Source organism: Mycteria americana, unplaced genomic scaffold, assembly GCF_035582795.1.
Source record: "Mycteria americana isolate JAX WOST 10 ecotype Jacksonville Zoo and Gardens unplaced genomic scaffold, USCA_MyAme_1.0 Scaffold_53, whole genome shotgun sequence".
NCBI lineage: Eukaryota > Metazoa > Chordata > Aves > Ciconiiformes > Ciconiidae > Mycteria > Mycteria americana.
The window spans coordinates 235,785-249,970 of NW_027445639.1; the positions used below are offsets into that span (position 1 = coordinate 235,785).

Consider the following 14,186-nt stretch of genomic DNA (forward strand, 5'->3'; position numbering starts at 1 on the left):
GTTTGGAGCAGGGCTATTTTAAATTACACTACTCTATGGCCCCTCGCCAAATGCAGCTTTTGATGTAGTCCCGCTCCCATAAGATTGGATGGGCTTCAGGACTGGCTATCCTAGAGCCAGCATCCTAGCTATCCTAGAGAATTTTTCACAGGGAAAAAAAAAAAAAAACAGTGAGAGAAAGCAGCTTCCACCAGGGTCTTCTCAAGAGCCTGTAAGCTAGGTGAAACTCTGTGCATCCAAGCAGCTGAAGGGAGAGCAGCTGGAGCATGCTCAGGAATCTGGCTCAGAAGCCAGAAGATGGGAAAAGATCCCTGGCATGTGGCTAAACTGAACAGCACAGGAGAGGCAGGGTGGCTGCTGGTGTACTTACTGTCAGCATGTTCTCTGTCAAGATGAGTTCTGACAGATTTTCACAGTCCCCAATTGACTCTGTCACCTCTGTCAGCCGATTCTGGTCCACCTTGAGGATGGAGAGCTGCTTCAGCTGACCTGGCCAGGGCAACAAGCTAGGTGTGAACTATGCCACAGAGATAATAATGCTGTTCTGTTTTCATCTGGCCGAAATGCCTCCCATCAGGGATTATGTACCCTAACAACAGAGGCACTACCTTTCTTCCGCACCAGGCTTGTTCACAGGTTTCACCTGTGCATGATGCAGATCAAGAACCTGAACTCGTCCTGTAGAGTTCTGCTCACCAATATCATCTGCTGCTTCTGCACTCAACTATTGTGACTATGTCCATCAAGCCCTAATACCTTGTTACATACACTCTTGCCTGAAGTCCCCCCACCAGGAGCCCTGCCCGGGTAGTGAAGTCCTGCACTGATCCCCATCCCGCAATACTCACCAATCCCATCTGGAATGCATTCCAACAGGTTCTGTGACAGGAGCAAGTCCGTCAGTGCTACTAGCCCACTGACCTCGTTGGGCAACTGCTCCAGCTTGTTCTCTGACACATCCAGACAGACCAAGCGGCGGAGATTGCCCAGCTCCTAGGATCAGAAAGGAGACACTATGGCTCGAGGGAGCAGCTGAGGAAGGGAGCAAAGTGGTGAATCAATGGCCCTGAACAGGTACTCACTGGAGGCAGGGCTGAGAGCTGGTTCCGGTCTAACCAAAGTTCACGCAGGTTTGGTAGTGCTCCCAGAGTATCTGGCTGTAACAGAGCAGGACAGTAATAGCATCAGTCCCTTCCACAGGGGAGAAGCTGCTCTAGGATGCTACAAATCACACCACACCTCTGCAAAGCTGGTTTAAACCACGACAAAAGCTAAACATTGTTGTTGCTTTTGCACCTTCTAGAACCATTCAGCAAATGGCTTATGAAGCTAACGTGTTGGTGTGCCACAATATAGCAGCACAAATGTTTGGAAATGTCTGGGATGGCATACTGGCTGCAGAAGGTCCCAATAGTAAACACGGAAGACAACAGCAAGGATGTTGGTAGCAGGCAAGACACGAACTAAACAGGGGTTTGGAAATTCTGGCCTTACGGAAGAAATTAAGTCTTTCTCCTCTTCCTCCTCTCAGACATGAAAACAGACATTTGGATAACACTGGCCAACTCAACATGATATAGCAGCACTGTCAGCAATGGTAGACATGAGTTCATGGCATCACTCCACAAACGCCCACACACACTGATCAGCATTTGGGTTTGGAGTTAATGCACCACTGGAGTGCAGTTCAAGTGTCAGACAACTGTTCTCACAAGTAAGCTGCAGCCTTGTACATAGCAAGCTGCACAAACTCCTTTGCCTCCCAATTTAGATGGGTTTCTGCCAAAAAGCATTCCAGAACATTAAGAGCAGGATTCAGTAACAGGTTAATCCATAGCTTCAAAATTAAAGAATATCACTGGATGTCCCTGTATGTCAAGACAAGCTGAATTTCGAGACTGTGCAGTGGCTCTCAGCACACTTACGCTCAGAGCCCTCCATGGAAACACCCCAGTCCAGAGAGCACACATCCCATGCTTGGCTGACTTCACTGCCAGGAACAACAGAGAATGGTCCTGCACTTTGCAGTAGAGAAATCAAATCAGAAAGGAGAAAGGCAGAAAGCTGGCCTAGCAGAAGTGAAAAACAACAGCTGGGGGCAGTGCAACACAGAAGAGAAGGGAAATACCAGAGAGTCTCATTGGAAAGGAAAGATCCTTAGGCAGTTAGATAGCAAGAATTAACATCCCAAAGCAGAAGTGCTTGGAAAGAGCAGAGCAAGTTGTGCGTGAGGACAGTAGGAAGGCAAGACACATGGGCCAACACATGAAAATAACATTACGCTGGGAACAATGACCAGGCCACGGTGAGCAGATCAGAATCTTCCCAAACAACCTGCGGGTCTACTTCTTGCATTTCAGATGAAAAACCACTTGCTTCCGCAGAGGTACAGAGTTCTACCCCTACCAACCACCCATATTCCCTCCCCACCATCCCTCACCTACCAGTACTTCCAGGTCATTGCCACCAAGGTCCAACTGTTCTAACTTGACAAGGAAGGAGAGTGAACTGCAAGATACAGGGAGTAGAGAGGGGAAGAGAGGAAAAAAAAGAAAGAAAGAAGGAACAGAAGGTTAGCATCTGGGACACACATCTCGCAAATTACATCATTTTTAATAACTCCTAAAACAGGTGGGGCAATCCTGACCTTCTTCATAGTCCCTCTGAGCCAAGCAGTTTAGGGAAGCCGGTACCTTTCCCCAAGCCAGACCATCTGCACCAGGGAATTGGGTTCAGTAGCACCAGCAGTCCCAAAGCGGCCACTTTCCACTCTGTAACCTATTTGCCTTCTTCCCCCTCCCACCATAGAATACTCTTTGAGCAAAAACATGACAGATGACAAGCCACACCTTAACATTGCTGCCCATTTTTGTAGCAAGGATGGGGACCTGGGCACAGACTAACAGATAACAGGAGAGTCAGCAGATGACAATACATATTTGGGGGGCAAGGGGAGCAGAGCTGCAGGGAGAGGCAGGAATGACAAATTCAACAGCCTCAGTTTCCCCAAATGGGATGCCCATGCTGCTTAAGAGAAAGGGAAAGACAACACTGGCACAATGTCTCAGAAGAGGTCAAGACGCACAGACAAGAAGCTCACTAGGCAAGATACTGCGAGAAGCCTGCACAGGAACCAAAGTCTGCCAACACTTGTGGTCCAAGGATGTGCCCTGAGTATCCAAACACATTAAGACCTGGTGATATAAAGGGCTGCAGTCTGCAACGCCACAAAACCAGGATTCAGTTCTTCTGACATGGCCCAGGTGTTCATGTGTCCTCAGCTCTCAGTCCTACCACATCAACTCCAACTCCCACTTCCCCAAACAGGGGTTGCTGTACCTCACTTTACACTAGGGCAGAACTGCCATCTCAGCCCTGCCCACTTCCCAGTAGGGAGGGTCTTCAGTCCTTTTTATTCTCTTCATAAGGAATTGTCCAAACACAGAAATCACTATATTTCTCTGGAAATAGAGCTATACATCTCAATGCCATCCAAGCTAAGAAAGTTGGGGACCACAAATCTGTGTGAAACCAATAACAGACATCTGTCTTGCCTGGGCCAGGCTATAAAAATATTTGGGCTACACAGAAAAAGCAAGTTCTTACCTTATGCTGTGGTGGATTTTGAGATACTATATTAACTCAGGCAAAGGTTTATCAACAGGATCATCAAAAGGATTCTGTTGTATAACAGTCTCTCATTATGACCGTACATTTGCTCTTTGACTTCTCTGAAGGGTGAAGCAGCCTTGACTGTCCCTTCGCACCTTCACAGTTTGAATTCCCAAAATAGGGACAAGTGAGCTGTGGAATCCATGTCGATATATGAATGCCTCAGTATAGATCACCTTCTACTATTCCATGAGAATACATCAATGAGACCTACCCTTCCCAAATTATTGGCAAGCTGCATCCCATCTGCGTGGGAGAGATAAGGAGTGATAATCAGCTGTACAAGACGAACTGTTTCAGAACTCAGCTGACAGCAGAAGACTAACCAATGAAATTAAATTTTGACAAGTAAAGGTCATTGCAAGCTGGATCTTTTAAGGAGCTCAACAACAAAAATCAAAAGGACAGTGATGCATTATGCAGTCACAAATTCACAGTACTGAAGCCCATCTACCTACTGGGCTCAGTAACTTTGAAAACTGAAAGCATCATCCATTCCGATAAGTCATTCTACTCTTTGGCAAGATCACTTGGACTTGTTTAGAGCCATTCTTGGGCACAATTTGCAACCAGATTAAGTACAAGAGCTTCAGCTCTGGGTAGAGTGCCTGACAGTACCACTGAAATTTCTTTGGCCACTGATTTCGACCTCATATTTGACTGACAGATCTGATGAAAATTGCCTTGGCCTTCAAGATCCTCCTTCTACTTTTGGAAATCATCCAAAAGCAGAATTTGGGGGATTGGGGAAAGATGAAAAGAAGCTGGAATTCTGCAGAATGAGTATCAAGCCTGGACTTATCTTTCAGAGAAAAAAAACCAAAACTCATAGTATGCTACAGGTATCTTGCTAGATGGCATACAAATCTAACATAGAGAAACAAGGGAGCACTGGGCATGAGAGATCTCCCCAGAAACGATATGGGTTTGGTCACAGATTGAATTCTCAAACTCCAGATACTTGCTGGTTCCTAGGTGGTGAAAAGCCATTGGGACCATACTTCACTGCCGTTTGAAAGCCCAACTTTGGATGTAGCTATTGCACCTCTTCATTTATATGGGGTATCACCGTGGTGCTACCTGTCTGTATGAACACAAAGAACACATGGAACAGACAGCAGTGGGTCCCAACACCAGGACCCAAACTTCTCCTGCTTGCCTGTTCTCAGCCTGGCATAAGGAGCTTTGGCTCTCACATTCTTCCTTGTGGCTATATTCCATGTGTGGCCATCTCAGCTGGTCTCTTAATATCACCTTTCTGTGACAGGGTGTTAATGCTGACAACTTCTGTGCAGAAAAGATCCAGTGACTTTGGCATCAGAGACAAGATGACAGTGTTAATTTGAACTATGCTTCTACATTGTGTAATCACCAGATATGAAGCCTGGGAGCTGACCAGTGCAGACTCTTTTAGCTCCTTTTTGGAAGCGTCTTGTCCTCTGGGTCAAAGCTGACACATTAATTCTACAAGCAGATATAACTGATATCATATAAAGCCTGTACTTGCAAGTCCCAGAGGAAAAGAATCATCAGGAAGAGCATGCACCTGAGTCAAAGCAACATCTCACAGTGAGGGAGGCATGGCCATCACAGAAGAAGCAAGACTAAAGCCCTAACTGCTTAGACTCTCAAAGTCTTGCTTGAACACCGTATCATCAGATGCCTCCTTTGCCCTCTTTTTTAAATAAAGAAGAGGAGAAAGGGGGGAAAGTACAGGTAGCCAAATTAAATACTCGCCATGAACAGTAAAGAGGGCACTGAGGGAAGGTGACAATAGTTGCATGCTTCACACATTCACTGAGGAGTTTGTGTGGCCCCAAAACACACTGCTATTCAAAAAGAAATCAGATAGAATCCCTTCCAACACATATTCAAGGAAGACTGGGGGAATCATCAGTTGGATGGATAAGTAGGCAGAAAACCAGCTGACAGAGCTAACGTACATTAAAAAACTCAACAAACAACTCTCATGGGCTCCAAACCAGAGATTAATATACAGACTCATTGTTCTCCACATCCTATCTACCTGATAGCATCAGCTGTACCAACCAGATCCTCTACCAGGAATTCATCTCTGTCCCTAACCCTCTGAAATATTTAACAAGACTTACCTCTTCCCCCTTGCTGGCTTTTTTTTTTGTCTGCTGCAGGAAAGCCAGTTATCCCACATATTCCCACAAACTGCTCAACCAGAACAATCAGAAGGGATACGCAAGAAAACAGAGATGTCAGAAGCAAAATATACCTTCAGCCGTATTCTGCTGCTCTTCAAATTATGAACTTCACTGTATACAGAGCTCTTCCTATACCCACGTCAGTTCATTTTTCTCTCTTTTTCCAAAAGAACCCGTCATCTGCTACACCTTTGCAAGGAAAATGGTTCTCACCATTTCCAGCAGCTTTCTTGTGGAATCTTGTTTATTCCAAATCAATCCTGACACAGAGGCTGAGTACAGACTCCGAACATCCTTCCCTGCTCTTAAGCCCTGTAGCATCTCTCCCTGCTCACCCCATTTTACAGAAATCCAGCAAGATGCAGCTAATTTATGCAAAGCCTTGAGCCCTCCCAAGCAAAGTGCTAGAGCGTGTACTACAGAAACAGTAAGTCCCTGAGGAATCAGTAAGAATGATCAGACAGGAGACTCCTGAAGCCACCAGACAGACACTCACGTGGGGAGAGTCTTTAGCAGGTTCTCACGTAGCTCCAAAGTCACCAGGTTTGCCAAACTGCAAGAGAAAAGGGAGCAAGAAAGCCAGATTCACTGAATAGGGCTTCAGGGATACAAGGAGATGCTCATATCCCTTCCCTTGGGAGCACCCCTCATGACCTGCACAAATGCACATACATGAGTGTGTACACATGAATGGACATGATAGGGGAAAACAAAAAACAAAGAGGATCTTAAATGGCTTCTGATGAAGGTGACTGCTTATTGCAAAATCATGGGGAAACAACACTGTGCCCAAACTCAGGACAAGGAAACATGGTATCACATACAGAACTATCTGTCCAAAAAGATGAAATCCCTCACGTTTAGAAAGCCAAATGCCATGGGAGGGGCACTGCACCCCACAGGTAAAGCCCCATGGGCTTTGCCTTGGTCATTTGCTAGCAGCATAAACCATTTCAACATCACTGGACAGGCCACACCTGTTTGGAAAGGGGCAAACGGGCACTCATAAAATAAGGAAAGATAGAGGATTTGAGAAGCCTGGATGCACTCCTTGCCTGTGCCACAGACCACAGAGAAGGAGAAGCAGCTGAGACCAGGAAAGCACCTTTTTAAAAAGGTTGTCTTTTAACAAGAATAATGCTTAGAGGTGCTCACACGGTACGTTCAGTACAGTGGCAAGCTGTAAATGGGATGGCACGCTCTTCCCCTCCAAGTCCTGCTCGTGTTGGCACCCCAACAGCATGGTGTCCCCACCCCAACCCTCCTCCCCGTTGTGCGGAACAGGGGCATACTCACTTCCCAATGTCATTGGGGAGGCTCTGCAAGGACACATCATTCAAGGCCAAATGGCCCAGGCTCCGAAGCTGTGTGAAGCCCTCTGGAAGTCTATGAAAGCACGACAGAACAAAACACCATTAATTCTGTGCACAAAACAAGCCCTAAATTCCTCACTTAAATCCCCAAAAAGCCAGTCTTATCCCAATTGGATCAATATGTGGAAAGGAGAAGAGCAAGAACCAACTCTGACCCTGGCTCCTGATCCAGAATATGCCCCGTTTCCAAGACACCACCACCCCCTTGCACCAAAGTCACTACATGTCCAAGCGTGCAAACTTGGCTCTGCAGTACTCAAGCACGAATCCCGGACTAAATTATGCTATGTGATCATTTAAACTTCGAAACAGGGAGGGCTACCAAGTAATGCAAATGCCCACCTAAGGATATTTCTGCCGATGACACTGCAGCATTCCCCAGGACCAAGCAGTAACATCATAACAGCTCCAAAGTGCAATAGGACAAGGAAAGACCCATGAAAAGGAGAAATCCTTTGCTGATCACAGGGAGTTCCTGGAGCTTCCCTGCCCCACTGCTCATGACACACATCTTACAACTCTGGGCCACAAAAAGACTCTGACAAATAACTTCTAGTGTAGAAGTGCTGGTCATTTCTGTGGTACACGCATTCTCACCGACTGAAAAGCTTGTCCCATTCTGGCAGTGTCTGGCACCACAAGAGGGAAGCAGAGAGTTAAACCTACATAAAGGGCGACTTTGGCAGCACTTGCCCAGGAGCACAAAGGGCAGCAGGCATGTGGAGGCAGACTGGCATCTCCAGGGACCCTGGCAAACAATGCATCAAGACACCAGTGCCTGAAAGCATGGTTCACCAAGGCAGAGGAGCCACACTTAAACTCCCAAAACGTTATGGATTAAGAGCTGTAGAGACAGAAGACTGAAGAGACAAGGCAGAGTCCTGTTCTTGGACATAGCTCTGGGCACTGAGATAGCAGGGAAACTGACCAAACACAGAGTTCAAAGGACGGCCATCCTAAGTTATAAATAAGAAGACAGAGAGCAAAAAGGACTGACAGAAAGCAGAGGATAGCATGCAGGCCTTTCTCTACTCCTCTGCAGTACGAGTCCACACCCATTCTGGTTTGTGCACCAGGGTGAAGGGGTGGGGAGGGAGTAACAAACTTATTCCAAGAGGACAAAAGTCCTCACCATTCACATCAGTGGCAACAGTATGACTAAAGGCTCATCAGTCCAAGCCATAGGCCCTGCAGAAGAGGGAGCACACACCAGCTCTTCCCTACGCTGAGTGTTCCACCTGTCAGGAGAGCAGACATCTGCAGGTCTTGGCAAAGGCAGGGTGATCCTAGGCGTTGACTTCAAGGGAAGACAATTACAAGATGAAGACCAGAGAAAGCTAGGGAGAATGAGGAACTTCAATTCTCATTCTCAGCTGGACAAAAGCATTGCATATGCCTTCCTACCTGGAGAGAGGATTCCCACTGAAGTCTGCGATTTCCAAGGATTTGCAGAATTTGATGCTTTCAGGAATTTCTGGAATGTCTGGAAAAAATACGTGAAAGAAAAAAAGAGGCTTGAGAAGAGCCTATCATGTGGAAAATGGGACACCAGGTACTGGTGACGACCCAAGACACAGTAAGACAACCATATTTTCATAGCTCAGGACCCACGAGAGATCACTCTGCAGGACCGTGAAAGGATACTGCCTCTTCCAGAACATGAGCACACAGGGTAGTACTACTACAGTGAGAGAAGCAGGGCTGTGGGGCACCCACTCCCCATTTAGCTTTGACCTTACCGTTACGGGAGATGTCCAGTTCCACCAGTTGCATGAAGTTGGCAACCTCAGGGGGAAGTCTCTGGATTTCATTGTCACTCAGACCCAGCTTGCGCAGATTCAGAAGCCTAAAGAAAGGCTATGACAGGAGAGAACAAAACTGGGTCAGCAGCAGTTCTGTGGGAAACCTGTCTTCTCACCTCAGGGCGAACCTGAGCATCCATCCCTGGAGACAACTGCCTTCTCTCATAACCTCTGTCCTGCTGAGGTCCTCAAAGTGCAGTCACTGCACAGATGAGAACCCCAATTAAGGTCTACAAGAGATGAAGGTGAAAGAAGAAAGGCATTTAATGAGTTTAGCTTGAAGATTCATGTAACATCTCTATTATCCCACTGTGCTCTTCTCCCTCCCTTGTAGGATACAAAATGGATGTTCCTTGTTTCCTAAGATAACAGTTCATCTTAGCCATTCAAATACTAGCATCATGAGGAAGTCACTATAAAGCAGCTTGCCAGCAGACACTATGGTGTTTATGAGTCTGGCCCAGAGAAGCCAACAAAGGAGAAACATAAGGGGACTTCCAGACCGAAGTCCTGTCCCTGCTGTCATACACATTTGCTGTACAGTACATTTGGTCAGGACATCGGTGACAGGTCCCTACACCAACAGGGAAAGCATTTGTGCCACTTGTACCGGAAAAGAAAAGGAGCAGGCAAACTATCTGTAGGGCCCAAGTAACAAAGAATGAGAGGAGAGAAAATTCCTTTCTAGAAACACTACAGTCATAGAAATGTTGACTGCAAGGGACCTCTGGAGGTCTCCCAGTCTAACAACATCCAACTTCTTCACACCTACCCTTGTTCTCAGAAGTCAATTATATTAGCTATAAATGGTAAATTACAAGATTCATCAATCATACTCTTTCCAGACATCAACAGCCTCTCAGTAAGTTTACTAAACACAACATACTATAATTATCAACTGAACAAATCTTGCAGCTGCTTCTAACTATCGTCAGACGTAGGAATACTGGACAGGATGGAAACCAAGGCTGTGGTGTTTGCTGCATTTCCTGGACCGTTTCAGAGTGCCTGGGAATAACAAACAAACAATATTGGGCCACTGCAGAAAATGAGAGAGTTTTAAGAAGTTTACCCATAACCCACAAATAGATAAAGGCCAAGACTGCTGCATACACATGTAGTAACACTGTGCCTCTGATTATGTGTTTCAGTTCTGCCACAGTACAGACAAGTGCTCTAAGTGACCTCTAACAGTTTATGAGTTTCAGATGGCCAAACCTTAAGAAGCTAATAACTCAACCCCTGATGCAAAAGAAAGTAGCGATGAAGCTAGGAACAAACTCAAGTCTATGAAGTAACACGCAGACACCACTTCTAATCCATGTAATCATCCCATCTGTTACATTAACAGGAGCTACAGTAAGCAACAGAAGATGTAATCGCAGGAGTACTTACAGATCAGAAAACACGTCCAGAGAGTCAGGGCTGCTTACACAGACCAGACTGAGAAGGATCAAACAAGAATTTGAGGTCTGAACCTTCTTTCTCAGTTGCCTTTCCAGTAATCCATCTGCATTGAAGATTGCTGAAACAGACCTCCCCAGGAAGAGTTGTGGGGGTATTGAGATTTCTTCAGTTTCAGGGTGGTGGGACACCCACAACTGTCACTCATAACATTGCAAAGAACAGTAATACAGATCAGACAAGGGAGGGGTAAGGAATGAAAAGGTGATGTACAACATAACTGTGAAAAGATACACAGACCAAAAAGAGAGCTGCTCGCCCCACTAGAAGGGATGATGATGATGAGGTCTAATAATATAACTTGAGAGGTTTCTCTGCTGTAGATCAAAACCTCTGTGGTTTCGCATAGAGATGTCTCAGTCAGGAAGCACTGCTGGGTGCAAGTGCATGTTTGAGGGACTGCAAAACAGGGCACGGCCTTTACTACGCTGAGGTTGTCGTACTTCCACATCACTCCCCATACTGAATGGGAGAAGTGCTCTGGGATGGACAGCAGTGATACGTAATTCATGCTCCTAATGTCCTGAAGTAGGACAGGAGACCATAATAAGTAAAAAAAGAAGAAAAAAAAAAGTCCTCTTGACACTGAACAGCATAAGTTCTTTTTAATTCAGTTTATCTAATGCAAATCAGTTTAATAAGAAAGGAAGTAGGTGAAAGTCTAAATGACAACAAAAGTTCAAGCCAGAGCAGGAGGTTTAGAGACTTGATTTGCTATTGTTTCCTAGATCCTTCTCCTAATTTTAGAATGCAAGGAAATTCCAGACAAGACATTGTGTTGACCTGCTAGAGTCTACAAGCTGGAAAATAACAAAGGGAATAGAACTTCTGTAGTCCCAACTTTTAGCACTTCTGCCTACAGATTTTAGGCAGTCTCAAAACAGATGTGCACACTTTTAGAAAAAAAAATGTAGAATAAACTAGAATAAAATCATGCTATATGTTGCACTGCAATATATGAGAAGCGTTTATTGACACAATAGAGATTTAAAAGCTAACTATCTGTGGGGCAAACTGGTAGCTGTGAACACTGACTTCGGTTTTGCCTACTGTTAAGTCTTACTTTTTTAGCTAGGCCGTCAAAATCAAAACAGCGCAACACTTCTTTGGCACTGCAGTTGTATCCATGCAGTTTATTGCCATTTAACAGAACAAACTGCATAACAGGCCTTTTACTAGCATACCTACCTTACTGAAGATAATCAGAACCTACACGCACACAGACACACCTGTGAAGCCAAGTGCAGACCAAGCCTCAGAATTAGGCTGTCGTGACAATCTCACAATTCTTCCCATCCAATTAACTTTGCTTCAGGGAGACATCTACTAAATATAATGTTCCAAAGTACCTTGCTTTGTATGCTACTTTTTTATATCAGTTAAACAGCATTTTTTCTCCCCCAGCTTTTTCTTTTTTTAAAAAAAAGGTAACCAAAAAACTCCAAAACCTCACAGTGCTGACGGACTATTATCAGATCTGTGCACAAATTTCCATTCGGCAAACAGCAAGACAACAAGAGGAGTACATCCCACTTCTTAAGATTCAGTCAAGCTGGACTTGAATAAAATATTTTGATGTGACAAAAATTCAACCTAGTCGAAAGTCATCTGTGGAGGTCACAAAAAACAAAAGCAGAATTACAGCATTTCCATGCAAGAATTAAGATTTTATATTTGAAAAAAAAAAAGAAAGTTAAGCAGAATCCAAGTAAGCCTCCATGTCTACTCCGACTAGCAAAACCTTCTTGTTAATTGCCAGGTACCAGCCACTTACTCCTCTCATCATTAGCCCCTTACCAACAGGATTGTGTCAATGAAATACTGGTAGCTGAAGCACAGATACATCAACAAGTCTGTATTTTCCCTTGACAGACTGCTTTGCTCATGAATGTCTTTACTATAGTAGCACAAACAGTTTTGCCAGCAGAGCATACCGACATTTCCATAACCAGACTTAACTGCCATTGCATCATAGAAATGCAAAGGCAGACCAGCACTGCTGAAGCAAATACACAGATGCTGGTGTTCAGCTGCTTTTCAGAGATGGGACTGTCTTCAGGAATAAGGACTTAAAAGCACAGAACAGATGCGCTTCCCACTTATGCCAGCAAAGCTTTTAGAAAACTAGCAAGTAGTCAAAGTTTGTTCTTATCTCTACTAGGACTACAGTTAATATGATGTAAAATATGGCAACATGACGTAATCAAGAACTGATAAGACTGCAAACACTGTATCTAACACGATGCATATAATTTTCAGTTCAGTATTTTGTGAACTGGGTGCTTCAACTCGTAAGTCCAACAGCCAAATTCACAAAACAAGACTGCAGAAGAGATTCATTTAAGACACTGGAAATGGAGAACAAATTAATTTTAAAATTGCTACCGGAACTAAGAGTGAAAACTTAAGCAAATGTCTCTTTGGAGACTGGCAATTTTTCTAATCAATGTTAACCCTGTTTCATACAGCTGGCAAAAAAAAAAAAGTCACAAATTTAGCATTATGCTGAATGTCTCTATTAACATGAAATATACACAATTTGAAGATTTTCTGAATTAAAAAAAAAAAAAAACACCAAATCTGCATGACCTAGATCTTTCAGTGTCCAAACTAAACTGATAGAAGATCAAAAATAGAAGTTTGAAGAAAAAAAATAAGCTGCAGCCTTTCAGTGTTTCCTGGCATACCAGAAACCTAAAGACCACACAGAGCAAACACATATTAGTACAAAAGGACTCCAGTGCACAGGAATTCAGCCAGCTCAGAATATGATTCAAGTTATCACAAATTAAAAAAAAGGCTCAAGACAAAGATTGGGGGGTGTACTAATATATTAATGGCATAGTTGGGTAACTAGGGGGGGAAAGCCTTTGTCAATTAGAATATATTACAAAGATCTTCTACTGCTGAAGTATGTGAACAGTTACGGGATGGCTAAGATGGAAAACAACTACAAAACTGTCTGGCAAATAAGATTCAGGGGGCATAAATTCTTACAATATCCAGAGCAGAGCAACTGCAATATAACACATTGGAAACACCTAGGCCATTGCTCTCATTAATGTACTGATTGGCTGAATATTAGTGAAAGGTATAAAGAGCCTGTAAAGCGCTATAAGCCAGAAGATAAGAAATACTCCTCAAAATTATAACATTGCAAAAAAGACAGAAAAATGTGAAATACAGGCTCTGCAGCACGTTTTCAGATGCAACATCCTCATTCAGCAGCCCCTCTAAAGACAAAAGCAGGCAAACATATAAGAAGTCATTCAAGAGTTACCTATTTCTGAAACAAAATTCAATTACTTCAATCTCTTTAAAAAAAAAAAAAGGCAATCTAGATCCATGGATTTTTCAGTCAAAAGGGATAATGAGGTAATATCCTTCTAATCCTTTGTATACCACAGACCTTTATCACAGAATCATAAAATAATTCAGGTTGGAAGGAACCTCGGGAGACCTCTAGTCCAACCTCTTGCTCAAAGCAGGGTGAGCTATGAAGTCAGACCAGGTTGCTCAGGCCTTTGTCTAGCCAAGTCTTTCAAAACCTCCAACAGAGGATCCAAAAATCCTCTGGGCCCCTTGGTCCACCAATTAATTATCCTCACAATTAATTATCCTTGTACCTAGACGGAACCACCTAGTTCAATGACACCCTGTGCCTCTCGTACTCCCCCATGCACTGCCGACCTCAGTCTTCT

At 44.2% G+C, this 14,186-nt stretch overlaps 1 protein-coding gene across 45 annotated transcripts in view; it reads right to left on the bottom strand.

Moving 5' to 3' along the window:
* The window catches only part of SCRIB (scribble planar cell polarity protein), a 123,726-nt gene that overhangs the window by 86,886 nt on the left and 22,654 nt on the right, over positions 1-14,186 (bottom strand). For all 45 annotated transcript variants that reach the window (XM_075490309.1, XM_075490305.1, XM_075490303.1 and 42 more), the window contains exons 2-9: positions 8,959-9,076; positions 8,624-8,702; positions 7,143-7,232; positions 6,343-6,399; positions 2,445-2,508; positions 1,083-1,157; positions 849-993; positions 371-489 (exon numbers count right to left, since the gene is read on the bottom strand). In XM_075490309.1, the coding sequence (XP_075346424.1) occupies positions 371-489; positions 849-993; positions 1,083-1,157; positions 2,445-2,508; positions 6,343-6,399; positions 7,143-7,232; positions 8,624-8,702; positions 8,959-9,076 (747 nt within the window). The remainder of the gene's footprint in view (positions 1-370; positions 490-848; positions 994-1,082; positions 1,158-2,444; positions 2,509-6,342; positions 6,400-7,142; positions 7,233-8,623; positions 8,703-8,958; positions 9,077-14,186) is intronic.